The sequence below is a fragment of the Lygodium microphyllum genome, chromosome 22, assembly GCF_053477565.2.
Source record: "Lygodium microphyllum isolate KBCC chromosome 22, Lygodium_microphyllum_v1.1.10, whole genome shotgun sequence".
Lineage (NCBI taxonomy): Eukaryota > Viridiplantae > Streptophyta > Polypodiopsida > Schizaeales > Lygodiaceae > Lygodium > Lygodium microphyllum.
The window spans coordinates 68,663,123-68,683,426 of NC_141156.1; the positions used below are offsets into that span (position 1 = coordinate 68,663,123).

At 46.2% G+C, this 20,304-nt stretch overlaps 1 protein-coding gene across 1 annotated transcript in view; it reads left to right on the forward strand.

Moving 5' to 3' along the window:
* LOC148017261 (uncharacterized) overlaps positions 1 to 12,126 on the forward strand; it is a 29,607-nt gene extending 17,481 nt beyond the window's left edge. Inside the window, exon 4 of the mRNA XM_087662733.1 lies at positions 11,982 to 12,126. Coding sequence (XP_087518859.1) covers positions 11,982 to 12,126 — 145 coding nt within the window. The remainder of the gene's footprint in view (positions 1 to 11,981) is intronic.
* The last annotated feature ends 8,178 nt before the right edge of the window (positions 12,127 to 20,304 follow it).

The following is a 20,304-nucleotide window of genomic DNA, read 5'->3' on the forward strand; positions in this document are numbered from 1 at the left end:
AAGAAGATGGTTAAGGATTACTATACGTTACAATTCATTAATCAGATTTTAGATTAATTAGTGAGTAGGAAAATCTATTTATTTATGGATTGCTTTGTTGGATACAACCAAATGGCTATTGCAGATGAAGATAAGCTTAAAACAATGTTTATCACTATCTTTGGTACCTTTGCATATCATGTTATGGCCTTTGGGTTATGTAATGTGCCTGGTTCTTAGCAACGAACAGCTGATAAGAATTTTGGTGACCTCCCTAGAGGAGTTAAAAGTTTTCATCAATGATCTGGAGATAGCCACCATAAGGGATAGATAGTTGATCATTTTACGGAAATGTTTTAAGCATTGCAAGTAGTTCTACATTGCTCTTAATCCACAAAAGTGCATCTTCGGGGTGCCCTATGGGTTGTTATTAGGCCATCTGGTTAGTTCAGCTAGTATTGCAACTATTTCCGAAAAGATAAAGGTCATAGTCACTATGAGCCTACCACGCACTCCAAAAGAGGTACGCAGCTTTCTCTCATCAGTTGGATATTATCAAAGATTTATCAATGCATTGGCAAAAAGAACATTGCCATTGACGAACCTATTATCTTTTAATTGTTTGTTTAATTGGAGTGAAGCATGTCAGATATCTTTTGAGGCCGTGAAGTAGAAATTAACGACAACGCCAATCCTAAAAGCACCCAAAAGAGGTGAGGTCTTCTATATATTTTCAGTGGCAACAACAATGCATTAGCCCAAATTTGGGAAGAGAAATGATATCATTCAATTGCCTTTTCTAGCCATAAATTGGGGATATCTGAAACTAATTATACTTATCAGGAGAAATTATGCCTTGGAATGGTTTTCATGACAAAGAAATTTTGGCATTATATTCTCTATGAGAACGTGGTATTTTTTTCGAAGGCGGAGGGACTTAGACTATTAATGAATAAGTTGCAGCCGCCTAACCATTTAGCAAAGTGGTTAATCACTTTACAGGAGTTTGATTATGAGATTAAGAGTAAGCTATTGAAGCTATAGGACATTATGGAATGTCTTGTGGATTTCGGGGAGCTAAAGGAAATTCTGGCTGAAGGAAGTGACATTGAAGGTTTATTCAAAATTGATACAGCTTCCATCCGTTCTTGGTATGAAACTATAATGCATTCTCTCTCTACTACAGGAGAGGTTGGTGCTGCTCTATCAAAGTTTGAGAAGAGAAAGATTAAGCAGGAAGCACTACACTTTTTGATTATAGCGGGTGTCTTGTAGAAATGTGTAGATGACATTTATTGCCGATGTGTAGTACCTGATGAGGTACCATTTATTCTTGAGGAATGCTATGATTCAGCATTGGGGGACATTTCTCTAGATATCTTACTGGCGTGAAAGCTCTACATGCTGGATACTGGTGGCCATCAATTTTCTAGGATGCTTTTAGTTATGTTAAGCGTTGTAATTTTTGTCAAAGACACGATACCAGGGAGAATCGTAAGCGGCCACTAAATCCTATTTTAGTTGCATTACCCTTCATAAAATGGGATATCGATTTTGTTGGACAAATATACCCTTCATCACCTAGATGGAAGCGTTATATCATTGTAGTGACAGACTACTTTTCAAAGTGGTCTAAAGCTCGAGCAACGATAAAGGATAACGCTAAGGAGACAGCCAGTTTTATTATGGAGCAAATTGTTTGCCCTTTTGGTCCACCTAAGGAGTTAGTGTCTGATCGAGGGACATACTTTTTTAATAAGGTTATAGTAGCCTTAACAGAAGCTTTGAAGATTAAACGCAATAAAACCACCCCATATAATCCACAAGCAAATGGGCAAGTTGAGAGTATAAATAAACAACTTGTAGGGATCTTATCCAAGATAGTGTCTGAAAGTAAGGGATATTGGGATAAGAAATTATATGTGACAATTCGGGTTTACAATATGACATTTAAGAGAGCTACATGCCACATCCCATTCAAGTTGGTATATTGGGAAGAGTGTGTCTTACCATTGGAAATAGAGCTCCCTTCTATACGATTTGCTCTCAATCATTCATTAGGTGAGGTAGAAGCATTACAAAAAAGATTTATTTCTCTTGCGCATCTTGATGAAATTCGATTATAGGCTCTATTACATCAAGAGGTAGAGAAGAAGAGAATGAAAGCGCTTCACAACCTTCGGGCTAAGAAATATAAATTTGTGAAGGGTCAGTTGTGGCACTCTATTATGATGCTCATCATGAGCTATTTTCTGGTAAACTAGAACTCAAATGGGATGGACTGTATAAAATTGTCCATATAGGGAAGGATGGCTCTACAATCCTTTTAGCAAACTTGCAGGGGGTAGAGTTGTAAAATAAGGTAAACTTTAATAAGTTAAAGCCTTACTACATGTAAGGGCTGATGTTGGGCTTGGTGCTTATGTAGGTCCTTCAGGATTCAACTTTAACTTGTAGTAGGTACCAAGACAATTGGATGGGTAGAATCATTCCTTATCTTTATCATTCATATTCATAGCAGCGTTACCACCAAGGTCAAGTGATTTGGTGGAGTAAAGATTATCAAGTTATTGAGTGGCAAGACCGATCTTTCACATGAGATATTAAGGTCTACCGCCACCATTGTCAGAGGATTCTTACAAGTATTCGTATAGAGTTTAGCAAGGAAGGAGGGATTGTACCTATTATACATCCTCTCTCTCTCTGCTCAACTTTGATTATCATAAGTATGAGTGAGCTAATCAATATGGCATGGCCTATCAATGAAGACTAGGCCTATTCTTTGTATTTTGATGGAGCTTCTAGAGGGCCTACTAAGCATGTGAGTGTTGATGTGGTTATTAAAGATCCTCGTAGTAGAGTTGTTATGAAAATGGGAGCATATCTTGACATTGCTTTTACGAATAACATGGCAGAATACAAGGTCTTAATTATGGGACGTAGTGGTATTCGTCTGCTATTGGTAAAAGGTGACTTGTAGAGCTAGTGATCAATCAATTGAATGGGACCTATAGTGTGAGGGATTCTATTCTATAGATGTACCACTGTACAACTTGGGATATGATACATATTTTTGAGGAAGTGACTCGCCAGCTCATTCCCTGACAGTGGAATCACTTTGCATATTCCCTGGGGCCAATTATGCTTTTGTTGAGGATATTTTTTTCAATTGTTGTCCTTGGGTGCTCTTACAATTGTCTCCTGATATCAGTTTAGGGTTACTTTGGGGACTTCTTACTGACACGTCCTATTTTGGCCACCGCTTGTTAGTATGGATTATGAGTCATCACCTTTCTATTTTGTCATGGTTGGATGCATAGGGCCATTTATTGTCATATTCGTCGAACACCCCTTGCTATTTATGCAGGGGGTTAGTCAATAACCTGATGCACTTAGTGTAGGGCCGGACGAGCCCTCACAACCTTGGTCGATCTTATGCTTCAGTAGAGTTATGTCGAGACCAAGGGTTTGTTTCAACAATGTGCTATCGAATAATCAGTTCATGAATTGTTTTGTTAGGCCAAGAGGGCTAGTTATTCTGCAATGAAGTGCTATATTTCATTAGGCCAAGAGGGCCATGTGTCTATCTAGTACGGGTGCAGTTAATGGTTTTGTTTTAGTGCTGTGCTATATAGATTCAGCAAAACTTGGGGGAGCCTTTTGTTGCACATAAGCTTCTTGTGGCAGAGTCCAGGTGATATTTTTCCTGTACAAGTACTTCTCTCAGTGCTATATGTGTTTATGTACTTGTGGGAGATTCTTCTTTTGTTGGGGACTGGCAATCGATGCATGAAGTCCTAGGGCTAGGTTAGGTGTGTATGAGGGAGGTTTGAACAATTATTTACCTCCTGTGAAGACATTATCGAGCATTCTTAAAACTATTTTGGAAGGTAGTGTTAACCCCAAGCCAAGAAGGCGGAAGAATGAATGAAAAAGCAAGAAGATGGAAAAGAAGCAAAGACACGCATGCGGCCTCTAAAGCTAAGCCGGACCAAAAGTGTAATTTTAAATAAAAGGCGCCTCAAAAACTCCAAAAACTCCTGTAAAAGAGTGCCAAGCTCCCTCCTGTGCCACTTGTAAAAGAATAGATGGGTATAGGCTTAGGGCATGAAGCAAGAAGAGAGAATTAGAAAAAGGGACCTTGCCACAATGGCCGGTCATGTAAAAAGGGATGGACGCCCATGGGGTTTTAGGGTTTGTATATATAAAGTTCAAAAAGTGAATGGAAACTCATTCTTTAGTGTGTGGCTAACAAGAGCTCTTCTCTTCTTCTCCCCTTCTTACTTGTATGTGCTCTTGAGAGAGGGAGTGTGAGAGTGTGAGGGAGTGAGTGTGTGAGAGTGAGGGATCAAGAGGGTGAAGCTCTTCACCATATCCTCTTCTCTTCTTCTCTTCTCTTCTCTTCTCTTCTCTTGCACGCACAGCTATGGTGGATGGAGCTTGGAGATGGGGGAGGCTTGAGGATGCTTGAGCTAGCATCTAGGATCGTGGAGCTAATGGTGTGTGCGAGAGAAAAGGCAACTCATATCGGCATCAAGGTAAGCTCACTATACTCGTAGGATCGACGGAGCGTCAGCTATGTGAGAGGTAGCTATTAGAGCTCGCTTGGAACACTTGAAATAATAAGCCGTCTGTGGGTCTTGGGGGTTGAGCAAAAGCTCCCACATTTTGGTTCCGTTGCATCGGGACCAACGGATTCAAGCTTGAGCACTTTCGCGCCCCATATCGAGCATCGAAGTAAGGGATTCATCCCCAAAATGGAGCTTGAGAGAGGTAGGAAGGTTGGGTGTTTTGATCTTCAAAACAAGTAAGTATTTTGGGTTAGTTTGTTTGTTTGATGATTGGAAAACAGGGAGGAATCATTTCAGTTTGTTGCTTTTGATTCTTGTTGCATTTAGTGTAGGATAGGATTAGGAAATCGAACCGGCAAGGGTAGGGTTTACGGTTGCAAAACAGGGCAAAACAGGGCATAAATCATGCAAAAAAAAAAACGGCAAAAATCTTGCTTGGACTGCTTAATATTGGCAACTGAGTGATTGGGAGCATCAAAGCCTTACCCGAGAGGGGGTTTAAGAGCCAAGAGGCCAAGGGAGAGCTCATTGGCAACCATTGTAGTGAGAGAGAGAGAGAGAGAGAACCCCTGCAAAGATTCAATTTGATCTCGTCATCGGAGAGCCTACTGCTCACCCCAGGTATAGCAATCACTTCCCTTGGTGCCTTAGCCGAGATCTGGAAGTTTGTGCTTGGAATGATTGCCTGACTCGTGAGATTTGATCGAAATCGTCATCGCCCGGCATTCGTCGCACCGCGATCGGCCCGTTTGAGCGGCCTTTATTAGGCCGAGTCCCAGACTCAGCCCTCGGACCCTGTGATTCGGACCACGACCCGAAAACCCTAATCGGCCCTTGGCCTTTGTCCATTCGGCCCGTCCAAGTGGTGGCACTCAGCAACTCGACACTCGGCCCGAAGTCCACTCGGCCCCATTTACCAGTTCGGCCCTCGGCCCAGGATCCAACTTTGCCCTCCACCCGACACATGACTCGGCCCGTTCAAGTGATGCCACTCGGACCTCATCCCGCGAAAAATTTATGTACTCGAACCAGTGCGATTCGGCCCATCCGAGTCACCCACTTGGCCCCTGCAATTTCGACCAGTTGGGCCGAGTGCGTATTTGCCTCAACTTTTCAGACACTTGACCTGACCCAGCTAGAGCTTAGCAGCGCAAACTGTCGCAAGCACTCTTGACGCTCAAAACTTGATTCTGACGTGCAGAATAGACAAAATCATAAGGAGCAGCCGCTTAGCAGTTTGAGTGGGTTGTCGCAATGCCTAGAAACCTAAAGACCTAGAGGCAATCCCTAAGCCATAAAACCCTGATTGGACCCAAAAATGGCAAGGCAACATAATCGAAAAGCCCTAAATCCCGTCTAGACGGCCAGAGAATTGATTGACAAAGCCTATCAGGCCCAAAACGAAGCGAGAGTGTGTAAGACGCTTCGAGGCGGCTTGTCGCACTCACCTTGAATTTTTGCACTTGAAGTGCACTTTAGGAAAATTGAAAGCCTGTTTGAGCATAAGTGCACTAGAAAGAACACACACATTGAGTGGAGATAAATTGAGGACTGTATTTAATAAGTCAAGGAACTCACTCAGATAAGCCACTCAAGGAACCCACGAATAGGAGAAAACCCACAGACAGAGACAACCATCAACATACAAGGTGGGACCAAGCAACTCGTGAAAACGAAGTGGATTTGACAAACCTACTCAACCTGATCGATAGCTTGGTAAGCAGGAGAACTCGACTATGGTAGAGGAAAGCTCAGACCACAGGTCTAACGAGCAACTCGACTTAGGCGTCTTCCCAAAGACTATTCAGCAGCAACTAGTCAGCAGCTATGATGCGTACGCCCGATATGAGCACCGCGGTTGGACAGCAGATGCTATCATTGCAGACTTAGAAGAAGAGAGAAAGCTAGCTCACAAGGCATTGCAAAGCATAGCCGCATACGATAGAGACCAGCATGCCAGGAGTCAAAGGCAAAGTACGAAGTTGCATGAGGTGCAGCGAGTGCTGAACTTAGTCGGTAGAAACCGAACGGATCACAAGAGAGCCCTAGAAGGAGACTTAACGCTAAGTGAGCTTCTTATGAAGTGATTGTTAGACAACACTGCAGCAGAGCAAAGTGCTGCAGCATTGACAACCTCACTACTGACAAGGTTAGGAGCAACCCAAGGCTCTAAGACCCAGTCTAAAATCCCAATAGTCGCAAAGTAGCTCGACAAGTACCAAACCCATGACAACCCATACAACAGATGACAAGGGCAGGACGTAGTATACAAGCTTAGATGCTGTAGAGTGAGCAAATTTCAATAGCCTCAAGAATCTCTTTATTAAGAGATTTGCCGAGCCTGGATAATCTGACAATCTGCTAGTACGACTGATGAATGTCAAGCAGAAAGAGAAGGAGGACATTCGCTATTACGTAACCCACGTGAGGAGCCTCTTCAAGAGAATCCCTATAGGCAAATGACCGACTGAAAGAGCAGTTTCAACTGTGTTCATCAACGGAATTCGAAACAAGGAACTGTATAAGGCTATGGCAGCCAACTCGAGCTTGCAGTGAGATGCCCTAGCTAGGGTTTTTGAGGAGGCTATTAGAGTTGATGATCAGCTGAAAGAGAGGAGCTCCAGAAGCTCTAACTCAGAAGAAGCCATCTCGCGAAGTTTAGAAAGAGCATCAGCCTCTAGTGAACGACCAAACCCATCATCCCAAGATAAGGGGAAGGCCACCACCGAGATGAACCAAGACTTGGCTAATGTCAAGATAGAGATAGTCAAGCTGCAAGACCTATGGAGATGACCAACGCGGCCACACGTCCAATGTGTGTACTGTGGCGGAAACCATTTGTTGGCCGACTGTCAAGACCCTCGATCGAGACATTGTGCTAACTACAACAGGTTCGGTCACGACATTGTGCATTGCAGATTGCCCAAGAGACTTCAGGACTCCCAACCATATGGTCAGCCTTACCTAGCGAATAGGCCGCAGCCACTCTTGGGAAGGGGAGTCCCATTGGCCCTTCCTACGCTTAACGACATTAAGCCTATTGTCCCTAGGGTGGACATAAACCCTATGGGTATAGCTAGACTGCCTGGTCCCTATGTGACCCATCCACTAAGTGACGCTCCAGTCCACTACGTGGAAGAGCCAAATGAGAAAGAGACTTACTTATATCCTTATGTCTCTCACAACGAAGAGGGAAACACGGTCCTTAATGGACTATCAACCAATACCAGTGATGGCATTGGGGAGAGGACGAGGAAGAGGCCTAGGAGGGCAGACGCAGGATCCAATCATCTGTTGGACTTGTGGTTACCCGGGTCATGTCTCATCACGCTGCCCTGAGAGGAAGCAGCAGAATAGAGACAAAGCTGACCTAAGGTGCATTGAGTGTGGAATCACCCATCTCTTTGTTGATTTCCCAAAGCGAAAACCTTATGCAAGTTCAGCCAACGTACCATCTGTTTCATTGGGGTTGTTTTGTGTTGAGAACCTTGATGGGGAGGCCACACCTATCCCATTGTGGATCATGACCCGCACCCATACGAAGGAGGCCGACATACCACTACCGGGACCTAGCAACCTCGATGCAGCCTCGATAGGGAAGAAGGGTCACAGCTGAAGGAAGAAGAGATCAGAGGCTAAGACCGCACTGAAAACTGAGAGTGCTACAACCCTGCCTATTGGAAAGAAGGTCACGGATGCAGAGGCAGAAACTTCGGCCCCCAAGACGGTCGAAAAGGGAAGTTCCAAGGTAGGGGAGTACCCGCATCCGAAGCTCCAACTCGAGGCCATAGAAAAAGTGAAGGACTGGGCGAAAGAGGCCCAAGAGCACTTAAGGGATGCTGCGCCCATCCTAGAGGACAAGATTGATGATCTCACTAGCATGAACACGGCAGTCTCACCCCCTCGACCAAAGTCAGGAGATGCAACTGCACTGCAAGCAGCACCCCTTAGGTCAAGCCTTGATGTCGTAGGCCCACAAATCAATCACAGCCGTTGGCCCAGGACAATCTGGTTTAGGAGAGGGACGAGCAACCGATAGCCTCCTTACCACGCTAGTGACCACCCCTGTGACGCTAAGCCTGGGAGACCTGCTTAAGTAGCATCCCACCCTATGGCAAGACCTCAAGCAGTGGGTTCAAGGGTCACAAGAACAAGCTGCAGATCTACATGATCATGATGCAGAAACACAAATACCAAGTCTAACGCTACACTTTGTGCCAAAATCCTTGCACGTTAATGCTTTCTAGGAAGGCACCAAGATGCATGCAGTGTTACCAGTCCTAGCCTTAGGCGGCACAACGAGAAAGGGGATCGTAGACATGGGAGCCAGGGTTAGTGTGTTGAGCCACACAGTACTACATGCATGGGGAAACCCACCTATTGAGACCGCTCGGTTTAATGTCACATTAGCAAACAGCATGAGAGTGAAGCCATTCGAGGTACTTAAAAACTGGCCAGTGAAAATCGCAGGTGTCCAGTTCTCTGTTGACTTTATAGTCATGAAGGGGATGGACTATGATATCCTGTTGGGCCGATCCTGGATGCGCAATGCCAAGGTCATCAAAGATTGAGGTAATGGCTTGATCTTGTTAGGCAACAGGACGAAAGCTGTGAGGGTAGAGATGGACACTTGGAAGACCTCGCCAATCGACTTGGATGCCATCTCCACAATGCTCAAGGGTGACACTCAAGTCAAGAAGTCCTATGGGTCCTTGACCAAGTATATCCCATGCCCAGAGGATGAGCGAGATTGGATGCATGTCCTTGCTACAGTCGACCTGCCATTCTCGGATCAAGAGGCATATGAGCAAGCCATCAAGATGATGGGTACGACTGATGGCACGCCCTCTATACCAGTTTGCATGATGGAAGGAACCCTTCTTGGGAGACCTAAGCCCCCGTCACATTCCAAGTGCCAAGTAATAAGAGAGAACTCCATGAGGCTCTAGAATACTTAACAGACAAGCTGGTTGACAATTCAGTAGCAAACTTCAAACCACTCTAGGATCTCTTAAGCGAATCCAAGTGGCAATGGACCAGGGTGCATGACTTGAACCTTATGTACAATTGGGCCCTAGTCCCTGATCAACGGCAAGAGATATACCAAGCCCTAGGAGACGATGACCAGTCTGATGCAGAGGACTCTGATAACGAGTACGAAGACTGCCAATCCTTCAGTTATGGAAGTGAGGGTGAGATGGACACGGTAGAATATGACACTGAAGGACATGAAATAGAATAAATATGGGTGGACTCCAAGCCACAAAAGAGAAGTGTCTACATGATAGAGCCGGGAATCATGCACATGGATTGTGATCGCGCTTGCTTAGAACACGTAGGAGCCATAGACCTTGAGCAAGCAAGCCTAGCTCAACCAAGAGCGACATCGGTGCTTAGGACAGAATCACTATCTGGAGTGCGACCACCAGGGGAGACCCCCTCTTCTAGCAAAGACGACAAGTTCGACTCTGAGTCGAAGGTAAGCTCGGATAGTGACCCAAAAATACCTAGGCCGCCCATACACCAATGGGGACCTACCCGTCCACCTAAGGCGCAGATGATTGAAGCAGGGAAGGGCGAACCAACCCAGGGACACACGAACAAACGAACAGCAAAAACCACGGGACCTCCCTAAATGATTTACGAAATTCAAGAAAGGAGAAAGGGTAGTGATCCTGTTGGGTGCCAAATGGCAAGGGCAAACGAGCAAACCAAACAAGGGACCAGTCAGGGTCAAGGAGATGAACTTAGATGAGGAAGGGGAGACACCCCGACCAGCCTTCATTGCCAATGACTTGACTGAGGAAGAAGAAACAAGTCTTGTCGCTCTCTTGTGAGAGTACGTAGACATATTCTCATGGTCCTTGGAAGAGCTTAAAGGGGTAGACCCGAGTGTGGTGACTCATAATCTACCCATGACACCAAATGCAGCGTCGGCGAAGCAGCGACCATACCCTATGAATCCAAAGCACGCTCATGCTGTCAAGGAAGAGATTGATAAGCTGATGAGAGCAGGATTCATTTACGAAATTGAGCACACGGACTGGGTATCAACCATAGTCATCGTGATGAAGAAAAACGGAAAAATTAGAGTGTGTGTCAATTACAAGAAGGTGAACGCTGCTACTAAAAGGGACAATTATACATTGCCATACACAGAGCACATGCTTGAAAGAGTGGCGGGCAAGGAGGCCTACAGTTTTCTGGATGGCTTCTCAGGATACAATCAAGTGCAAGTGCATCCTGCCGACATGCATAAGACTGCCTTCGCCACGGAGTGGGGCATCTTTGCTTACATAGTCATGCCTTTCAGGTTGACTAATGCCCCTGCCACCTTCCAATGTCTCATGTGCACCATATTTAAAGACATGCTTCGTAGGGAGTTGGAAGTCTTTGTCAATGACCTCTGCGTTCACTCAACCTAGATGGAACACTTAAACAAACTCCAAGCAGTCTTTGAACGGTGTCGCCTGTATCGTCTCTCCTTGAACCCCTTGAAATGCCAGTTTTGGGTGAAACATGGATGCATCCTCGGCCATGTGGTGTCGAAGAATGGCATTGCCACTGACTTCTCGAAAGTTAGGGTTATTGTCAACCTTCCACCTTCAACCAACTACAAGGGAGTTCAATGCTTCTTAGGCCATACGGGATACTATCGGTGGTTTGTGCTAAATTACGCATTGATAGCCAGACCTTTATACAAGCTGCTGATTGTGAATGGACTGAAGCATGCTAATGAGCATATGAAGAGTTGAAGAAGGCTCTAACCACAGCACCAATTCTACAAGCCCCATATTGGATCATTACCTTCCACGTGCATATCGATGCTTCTAAATTTGCTGTGGGGACAGTGTTATGCCAACCTGGCGAGCACAACCTGGACTATCCAGTGAGCTTTGCTAGTAGACAACTCATTGAGACGGAAATGAACTACTCAACGACAGAAAGAGAGGGCTTGGCCATGGTGTTTGCTGTAAAGAAGTTCTGGCACTATCTATTGGCTACACCCTTTACCTTCTTTGTGGACCATCAAACCTTGTTATACCTAGTGAATAAAACTTGCGCTACAAGACGCATAGCTCGGTGACTTCTTCTGCTTTTGGAGTTTGACTTCTCCGTGGTTGTACAAAAGGGAAAACATCACTACATGGCTGATCATATGTCATGCATCCCCATAGGAGAAGCCGCTAGAGAAGGCATTACCGATGAATTGCCAGACGTCCACCTCTTTAACCTCTCCAGTGAGAGAGATTTATTCAAGGCCGATCTAATGCCATATTGGGCAGATGACATAGTCCAAGTGCTTGAGCACGGACTGCTTGAATGACCGATAGAGAAGGCAAGGCTAAGGTGACTTATTCTCAAAATCCAACCCTACCAGTTGATAGTAGGCCAGCTGTATCTCTTAGGGCAAGATGAATTGCTATGCAGATGCATGTGCGAACATGAGATGCATGACGTGCTCTCGGAGGCACATAGTGGAATTGTTGGTGGACATTTTAGCAGAGACACGATGGCCCGCAAGGTGTTGCAGTCTCAACTATGGTGGCCAACGTTGTTTCATGATGCCACATGATTTGTTAAGCATTGTGACAAGTCTTAGAGGACGAAGGTCCTGATTCACAAGGACCAAATGGAGTTGATCCCAATCATTGCACGACAACCCTTCAAAAAATGAAAAATCGACTTCATAGGACCCATCAGCCCCTCTGCACAATATTCGCATGCCAAATACATCATTGTGGCCACAGACTACCTAACGAAGTGGACAGAGGCGAGAGCCACACGAAAGAACAATGCTCGAACGACTGTCAAGTTCTTGTGGGAGCAGGTGATCTCACGATTTGGATGCCCCATCAAACTAGTCAATGACCAGGGGATACACTTCATCAATGAAGTGATAGCACACCTCCTATCCACTTTCCTAATTATCCATCGAAAATCCTCTCCATACTATCCTCAAGAAACGGCTAGGCAAAATCCACAAATAAGATTCTTGTCAATATCTTAACCAAGGTAGTCTCGGCCTCGTGTGCATCGACTGGGATAACAAGCTAATGGTAGCCTTGTGGGCTTACCACACAGCTTATAAAATGGCTATTGGACAGACCCCCTTTAGGTTGACCTACGAAACTGAAGCAATTCTCACCGTAGAATTCTTTGTGCCTAGCCTGCGAATTGCACTGCAAGAGCGATGGGAAGGAAAGGAGGCATGGACGCAATGCCTAGTTGAGCTCGAACATGTCTCGAAGACTCGCCTTCTAGCCACTCATGCACTCATATGTAAGAAGGCATGACGCAAGAGCTAGTTTGACAAGCATGTCAAGCAACGCGACTTCGAACAAGGCGACTTAGTGCTCCTATACTCAATTAAGGGGCACAAGCAAAAACTGAATTTTAGGGATCTTGGACCTTTTAGAGTCCGTGCGATCAGTCGAACGGGCAACGTTGAGCTCAAGACTCTAGCTGGTGAGGGAATAGGCTTCTTCAATGGCAATTGTGTCAAGAAATACTATCCTCCCATGCATCCTTTGCATGAGCCACCGATGTTGGAACTGCCTGTCAAGGTACGAGTAGCCACATCACCGAAATCGATGACGAGGATGAGGAAACTGTGGAGCCTGCATACCTGCACATCACAGCTGCCAAGTGAACATGCGTCTTCAATACCTTAATTAACAAGGGAGTGGACTTCAATGTCTTGACTCATGATCATTGGACCCAACTTGGCAAACCACCACTACAACCCACTAATGCCAAATTAAACCCATATGGGGCCTGCTCATACGCACTTCTCGGCAAGTGCAGGGCCACCGTTTCTATCGAGTCTGAGACTCTACCAATGATCTTCTACGTGCTGCCAGATGCCAAGGACACAGGCACGAAGATGCTGTTAGGGCGAACCTTCAAGAAGCAAACTCATTGCAACGTTGATTATGAGTTGCAGCGCATTCACTTCGCCATAGGCAACATCCACATTGATACAGTTTTTAGCAAGGGCTGCACGATAGAACAGTCTGCACGGTCACCGGTAGAAATACTAACAGCCAAATCTAAGGAGAAAGGTAGTGCTCAGCCCACCACCCACCACATCTTAAGACCCGCTGCTCGTGGTAGCAAAAGCTAAGGCTCAACAGCCTAGTTTTCAATAGAGGCCTAAACAGCCGCAACCACCACCTAGGAGTTGTTGCACACAACCTCATAAGACCCGAAACTCTAAACCTAGGACACCAAGGCGCAATTACAAAAATCGGCACATGATGAGGCAAAGGTGGGTCCCTAAAGCCCTCCTGCACACGCAAGGCTACTATGAGGGGAATGTCTGGATATGGATCCCTAAAGCTCACACGGCCAAGGGCACCACTCCTACGCTACCCCCAAGCCTGACCACCCCCTAGAACCTCAAAACCATAAGCCGCGGTGCTCCCTAGGCCCACATCCATCAAGCTTATCCACACACATGCCCAAGAGAGTCGAACAAGCCTATCGGCCCGAACGACAGACATCGCCTCATGAGCCATCACCCGCTAGGCCCATCTGACTATAATGATTTACTCTGAAGGCAGCAGTCCATCAGAAGTAGTTGTCGCTTCCCCATCCCTAAGCCAGGAAGCCCAACCGCAACCTCAAGAACACCCACAACCACAACTATCCATTGTTAAAGGCTCTAGTGCTATCAAACCCCAACCACCAGTAGGTCTTAAACCCTCCTATGAGCGGAAATCATTTTTGACACTGGCCTTAGATCTAGCCGAAGATACAGGGGATGACGTGGTTGATTACATTAGATAGCTCAATGCCACCTTCAGAGAGCTAGCTCTGAGCGCTTGTTGCCCGAGCCTTTTGCAACCGAAGTTCGTACGATGCCTTGTTCTTGGGAGACATTTGAACTTGCATTCGCAAATGCAGCCAACTCCGCTATTGTGTTGCTCAACAGCGATATCTCTAAAGAGCAAGCCCTCAAACAACGCCTCATCATGTCATATGATCAAGGGACCACTTCTGCCATCACCGACCAAGAAATTGCAGAATTATCCAAACTTGCTGAGACTAAATCCCCATTTTTGCGGCACTGGTACACTCTTAGGTTGCAATGGGAAGTAGAAGGGTGCTGAGTCATGACAAATGCTGAGCAACACTGTGCAATCAAAATAGCGGAGTACAACTCCACTTACATCGCGCCAACCTCGTATAGAGTGCTAACCACTCTTCGTGACCATCCCCTGGAAAAGCACATCAAGGGACACCCTTACCTCGATCGCCACTGACTGAGGAAGAGCTACATATTGCTAGCCACGTCACCTCCGATGACTTTCTAACAGATGTTCTCACTTACATTACACACGTGGGTACTCGATCTTTTGACCTCGAACGCACAGCTCACTTAGAGTCCAACCTCGATTTCTACACTTGGTTCCTGCGCCGATAACTCCTAGGCCCATTGCAAAATGTCCTCAACCCCCAAAACCTTCAATCCTAGGAAGGATTCTTCTCGAGCTGGGAGGGGAAGGGGAGTGAGGTGAATCAAATTAAAACCAAGGAAAATCAAGCAAAATGCATAAACACGTAAATAACGAGCGACGTAGGAAAATGTCAAGAGAACTTTGAAATAAAGGGCAAAAAGTTAAAGCCGGAAGGGAAAGATTCTACATGGGATGGGATTTTGATGCTTTCATTCAATAAACATATAGAGTCTTTCTTTTTAAACTACGATTTTTGTTTGCAAATTGTTAATGTGGAAGCACTGATGGAAACTTGGGATTATGACAGGAACAAAAGATGTTGCAGCAAGACCGTGCCCACCGACTTCCATTCACGAAAGAGGAAAGAGCACAATACAGCATGACTCTAGAGAGCCACACCTACAATCAACTTAAGTTTCGAACCATTCACAACGTAGAGGGTGTGGTGGCCAAGGAGGAAGCGGCCAAGAGAGTCATTGAACAATGCAACTTCACCAAGTACCTCGAAAAATTTGCACAAGAATCTGATCACACAAAGTGTGTGGAGTTTCTCAGGTCTTACGACCCTGACAATGAGTGCGGCACCGTCACGGTAGGAAGGGGAGAAAACGCCAAACAAGTACAGGTTCGCTTAACCCCTGCCTTGATGGAGAAGGCGTTGGGACTGGAGCCAAAGATAGAGAAAAAGTAGAAGAGGGATGTATACACCATGCTGAAAATGAAAAAGGAGGACGTGCTAACTAACGATGGCATCAACATCCAAGACATCCCCGATGCGAAAGCCAGATTGCAAGCAAAACTAGTACATGCGCTATTCTCCAACCAGCGCTACAATGCCTTAATGCATCGAATCAGCGTGCCTATGCTGGAGAACGTAGTGGCTAACACCCTGCATGAAGTCGACTGGAACGGTTATGTGAGCAAAACCATCGACCAGGCACTGGCTTTAGGAAGCACACTAGCAGGAGGAGAGTCCCCAGCTTCCAAGGCCATGCAAAGAAAGAAGGCCTCGTTTATTGCCTATCGAAGCATTTTGACTGCACTCATCCAGGAGATAGTGAAAGAGACACAAGATGCAGAAGAAGGGAAAGGAGAAACGCCTCACAGGTCACCCCCTCACCAGGACCAAGAGAGGTCCAGCAACAAGACCGAGACTGATAAAGGAAGGGCAGGGACAAGACGAACAATCAGGCAAAAAGCATGCTAAGAAACCCAAGAAGAAGACAGCACAAAAGAAAAAGAAGCTAGATGAAGGCCACAAGAAGGAGAAAGAGAGGATTTGGAGAAGGCAAAAAGACAATCCCTCAACGAGGCCGAGGAGAGGGAGAAGAAGAAGAAACAAGAACAAGAAAAAACAAAGAAAGAAGTCAACAGGGCTAAAAAGGTGTCAAAACAAGAGGCCAAGAAGAGAAAAAGGGAAGAACATGAAGAAAAAGAGAAACTAGAGGAAAAGTACAAGAAAGCTGAAGAAGAAAGGCGAAGAAGAGCTATGGAGGAAGACGAGGAACTAAGAAGGAAGGAGGAGGAGGACTTGGCTAAAGCCACACAACGGTCCATTGAGCAGCAGTGCAAGGCTGATGATCTAGGAGCCTGGAGCCCACTGAGGGAAGAAGGGCCTAGCTCTAGCACACAGGTACCAGAAGTCATGCCGCCCGCTGTCTCTGAAGGCAAAGGCAAGGCCCTCCTCCATCCTATCCCCACCCTCATGGTGCCCTCCACCAAACCAACCACCCTCACCCCTAGCATCCCCACCAGCATGGAGGTCTCCAACTTTGTGTCCTGGATGCAATATTTTATCAATAAAGAAATGGCCCAGGCAAAGAGCACGGAGACCACGGCCACGAGGCAAAAGAGACCAGCCGTAGATACTAAGTCAAAATAGGACTAGAAGCCTCCGAGAGTGGAAGCCTCGACCACCCCAACCCACACAACAATGACGCCACTAGCCAGTTACGACGAGTACGTCACTGAGTTGCTCTCCCAATTGGAGAGGGTGAAGGAGGAAAAGAGGATGGTTGTGGCCGAGTTGCTGGCAAAAAAGGAGTCACTAGCCGCTTTCCAGCTTGAAAAAACCTGCATAATAGCCATGCAACAATGACAAATCTTTGACCTCAAGCAGGAATTAAAGGCCAAGGAAGACATTGAAGAAAGCTACAAAGCAACGGCTCGAGGATGAGAATCAAGAACTGGTGCAAATGCAGCAAGAATATAAGCTCCTTCTAATGCAACATGGGGAATCGGAGGCAAAAACCGCCAACATCGAGTAAATGATGGAGGAATTGAATGCCAAAGAGGAGGAGAGAAAGCAAGAGAGGGAGCAGCAACAAAAGGAGATCGAGTCCATGATCGATCAACTACACTTGGGAAGGAAAGAGCACGAGAATATGAGCAGGGAACTCAAAGCCCAGGAGTAGAAGCTCGTAACCCTAGCACAAAAGTAGGGGGAAAGCTTGGAAGGAATGAACAAAAGAGCAGAGGAATGGGCAGCGCAGAACGAGAAACGAGTGAAGACACTGGCACGGCACCTCGCTTTGGTGGAGAAAGAAAAAATCCTTGCAGAAAGTAAAGCAGACGCCGCCCACACAGCCTTCAGTGCCCAGCAACAGGCCTTCATCAACACATTACTGGACACGACCCGCCCAAAGGAAAATGAGTCATTAGAGGTAGTGTAGAAAAAACGAAGCATCGCACGTAGAGCCCTGCATGTAGGGCTACAGATGCCACCCCAACCTACAGAGGTTAGGCTGAGCCTAGAAGAGCAACGGAAGTACCTACTACTGGCCGGCCTAAGCCCCCAGGAGTTGGATGCACTAGGCTTTGAAGAAGGAGCGCAACTAGAAGACCGGCAGGGGGAGGAGGCCGACCTTGAATTCATTATGGGGAGAATCAGAGAGGAGGTAATCCCACAAGCCCCCTCGTCACATGTCCAAGAACAGCAACAAATTGATCCATCCACGGAAAGACAAGCCGCACTAAGGGAGAGACGGAGAAAATTAGTTGAAGAAACTAGGAAGCAGTTAAGAGTCAAACCGATTGTGTAGCCGTCCGCACCCCTCCCACCGTGCCCCGATGACCTCCCTGCTGGATTCCACATGAAGCAGGTGATTTGGGAATGGCAAGAAAAAGAAAAAAACCCATTCACCTTCAGCTTTCTCATGCCTAATAGCCTGCGGAGGGTCCTACTAATCAAGGTGATGGAAGAGGTGATCACGACTGGCAGCAACTGGGACTAAAATGGCTAGAAGAAAGGGAGAGGATCCCCACTCTGTGGGGAAGGGAAGAAGCAGAGTTTTGGCAAGACAAGGTGTTCGAAATACCACATACTATACAGGGCTACAACTACCAACCCCTATGGAGGAGGCGAGTGTGCGACATTAGCATGCTCGCCCGGATGGCTTTTTGTAACGCCCTGTCCTATGAGAGGAATGGCCCCATATTCATGGCGTATCCTTGTAGGGTAGGTGTGGATTTTGTTGCCACCATCCATGGGTGTCATGATTTCCCCATCATCTACAACTCCAATGCCGCCTCCTTCAAACATTCCCTCCTTTTTTACTCAAGAAGCCTAAATGATTCCATGACGCATTTTCTCGCGGACTTCTCTTCATGCCTCGATCCAACCTTTATAACTACCTGTAATTATCTTAGGTTACTTAAGCTACTACTCAAGCAGGACCCGACCCCACAAGAGTGTGGCTTGCCTCCCCTCTTTTTTGACCCTAATGCTATTGACAACTGTGCCATGGCGTGTTTCATGATGAGAGCTATCCTTCTCCCCTCCTTTTGCCTAGCACTCCTAAAGGATATGAATGATAGCCAATTCACTAGGTGCAACCATCCCTTCCTCTCCACCACCTCCCTCCACGTCCACATGAACCTCAAAGGGTACATGCAAAGCCATCAATTTTTTAGCAAATCCATCCGACCCCCTTCTCTGCCTAAATCAGACAAGGAAGATTAGGTACAAGCTGTCCTTATACTAGTGTAATACTATTCCAAAAAAAAAAAGAGAGAACAGATAAAAAGAAAAAGAAAAAGCATCCAAGGAAGAGCAAGCAGAACATTACACATGGAATGGACAAAACAACTCACTTACAGAAGCACTTAGCACCACATAAAGCACGATCACTGCACCTACGGGTCCTCAAGTTAGGCGTGCCCGGTGGCTTCGGTAAGCCGGCTCCGCTCCTAACCCCCTAGCCCTTTTTGCCCCCCCACTTCACGCTTAGGGCCCATCAAGAGCAGGACATACCTAGGGAAGTCACACTTCGCCTATGGTTAGACCTGTCACCCTAAGTTACTTGCACTTCACCTCTTGCACAAATGGGGCCCCCAAGCATGGGATATCACCCAGGCTACCCAATGGTTAGACCCAACTCCCCATTCCACCAGCACGGGCACAATGCACTACACAATAAGGTAGACATCCCCCCTTAGAGTAGAGCACCGCACCCTTTCCTTTCAAGCATCACACAAGCAACCAGCCATCGACTTCGGAGACCCCCGTCAACCACTTGCTATCCGTTTGACTTCTCCAACAAACCTTTTAACCAAGCTTCCATGAGCACCTAAGTTTATACGTGGCCCTGCCCTTACACGACTACTTCACCAACTGCCTCTTAAAACACCAACAACCGACAAGAGTGCCATGGGACTGGCACCCATCTCGGAGGGAGGTAATGTTAACCCCAAGCCAAGAAGGGATTGAGATGTATTTGATGTCTTACATGCTTATGGATGCTACATACAGATGCTCTACCACCTACATGTTCGGGATGTATTATTGATGTCTTGTCTTGGAATTATATCATTGGCATTGTGTCTTGCCTTGGTTTGAGCTCTTAAGCTCGTACATACGGCTTTTGTGCCAATGGGAGCATTCTTGAATACTTATCAGACATTGAGCAGGTGGTGCTTTTATGCATTGAGCAATTACATGCTATTGAGTAGTCACAAACACTTGAGACTTTGGGATTTCTTACCCTTTGGGATGATGCATGGTTTATATGTCTTAGTTCACTGCATGCTTATGAGGAGTCCCAAATTTGGATCCGTATCTTTGTGAGCTGACACCTACTTGTGTCAAGTTTTGGTAGTGGCAGGAACACTTTGCCCCGTTGACTAGGGGGTGTGCCTACTCACTGGTAGATGTTTGTATGACATGCTTGGGTGTTGGATTCATCTTATCGACCGTCATATGCTTATGTTATGCCCGCATGATGCCAGCTTTGGTCTTGGCAGTATCTGATTGCCTTGGGATCCGATTTTGGCACTGTTAGCTCTCATTTTAC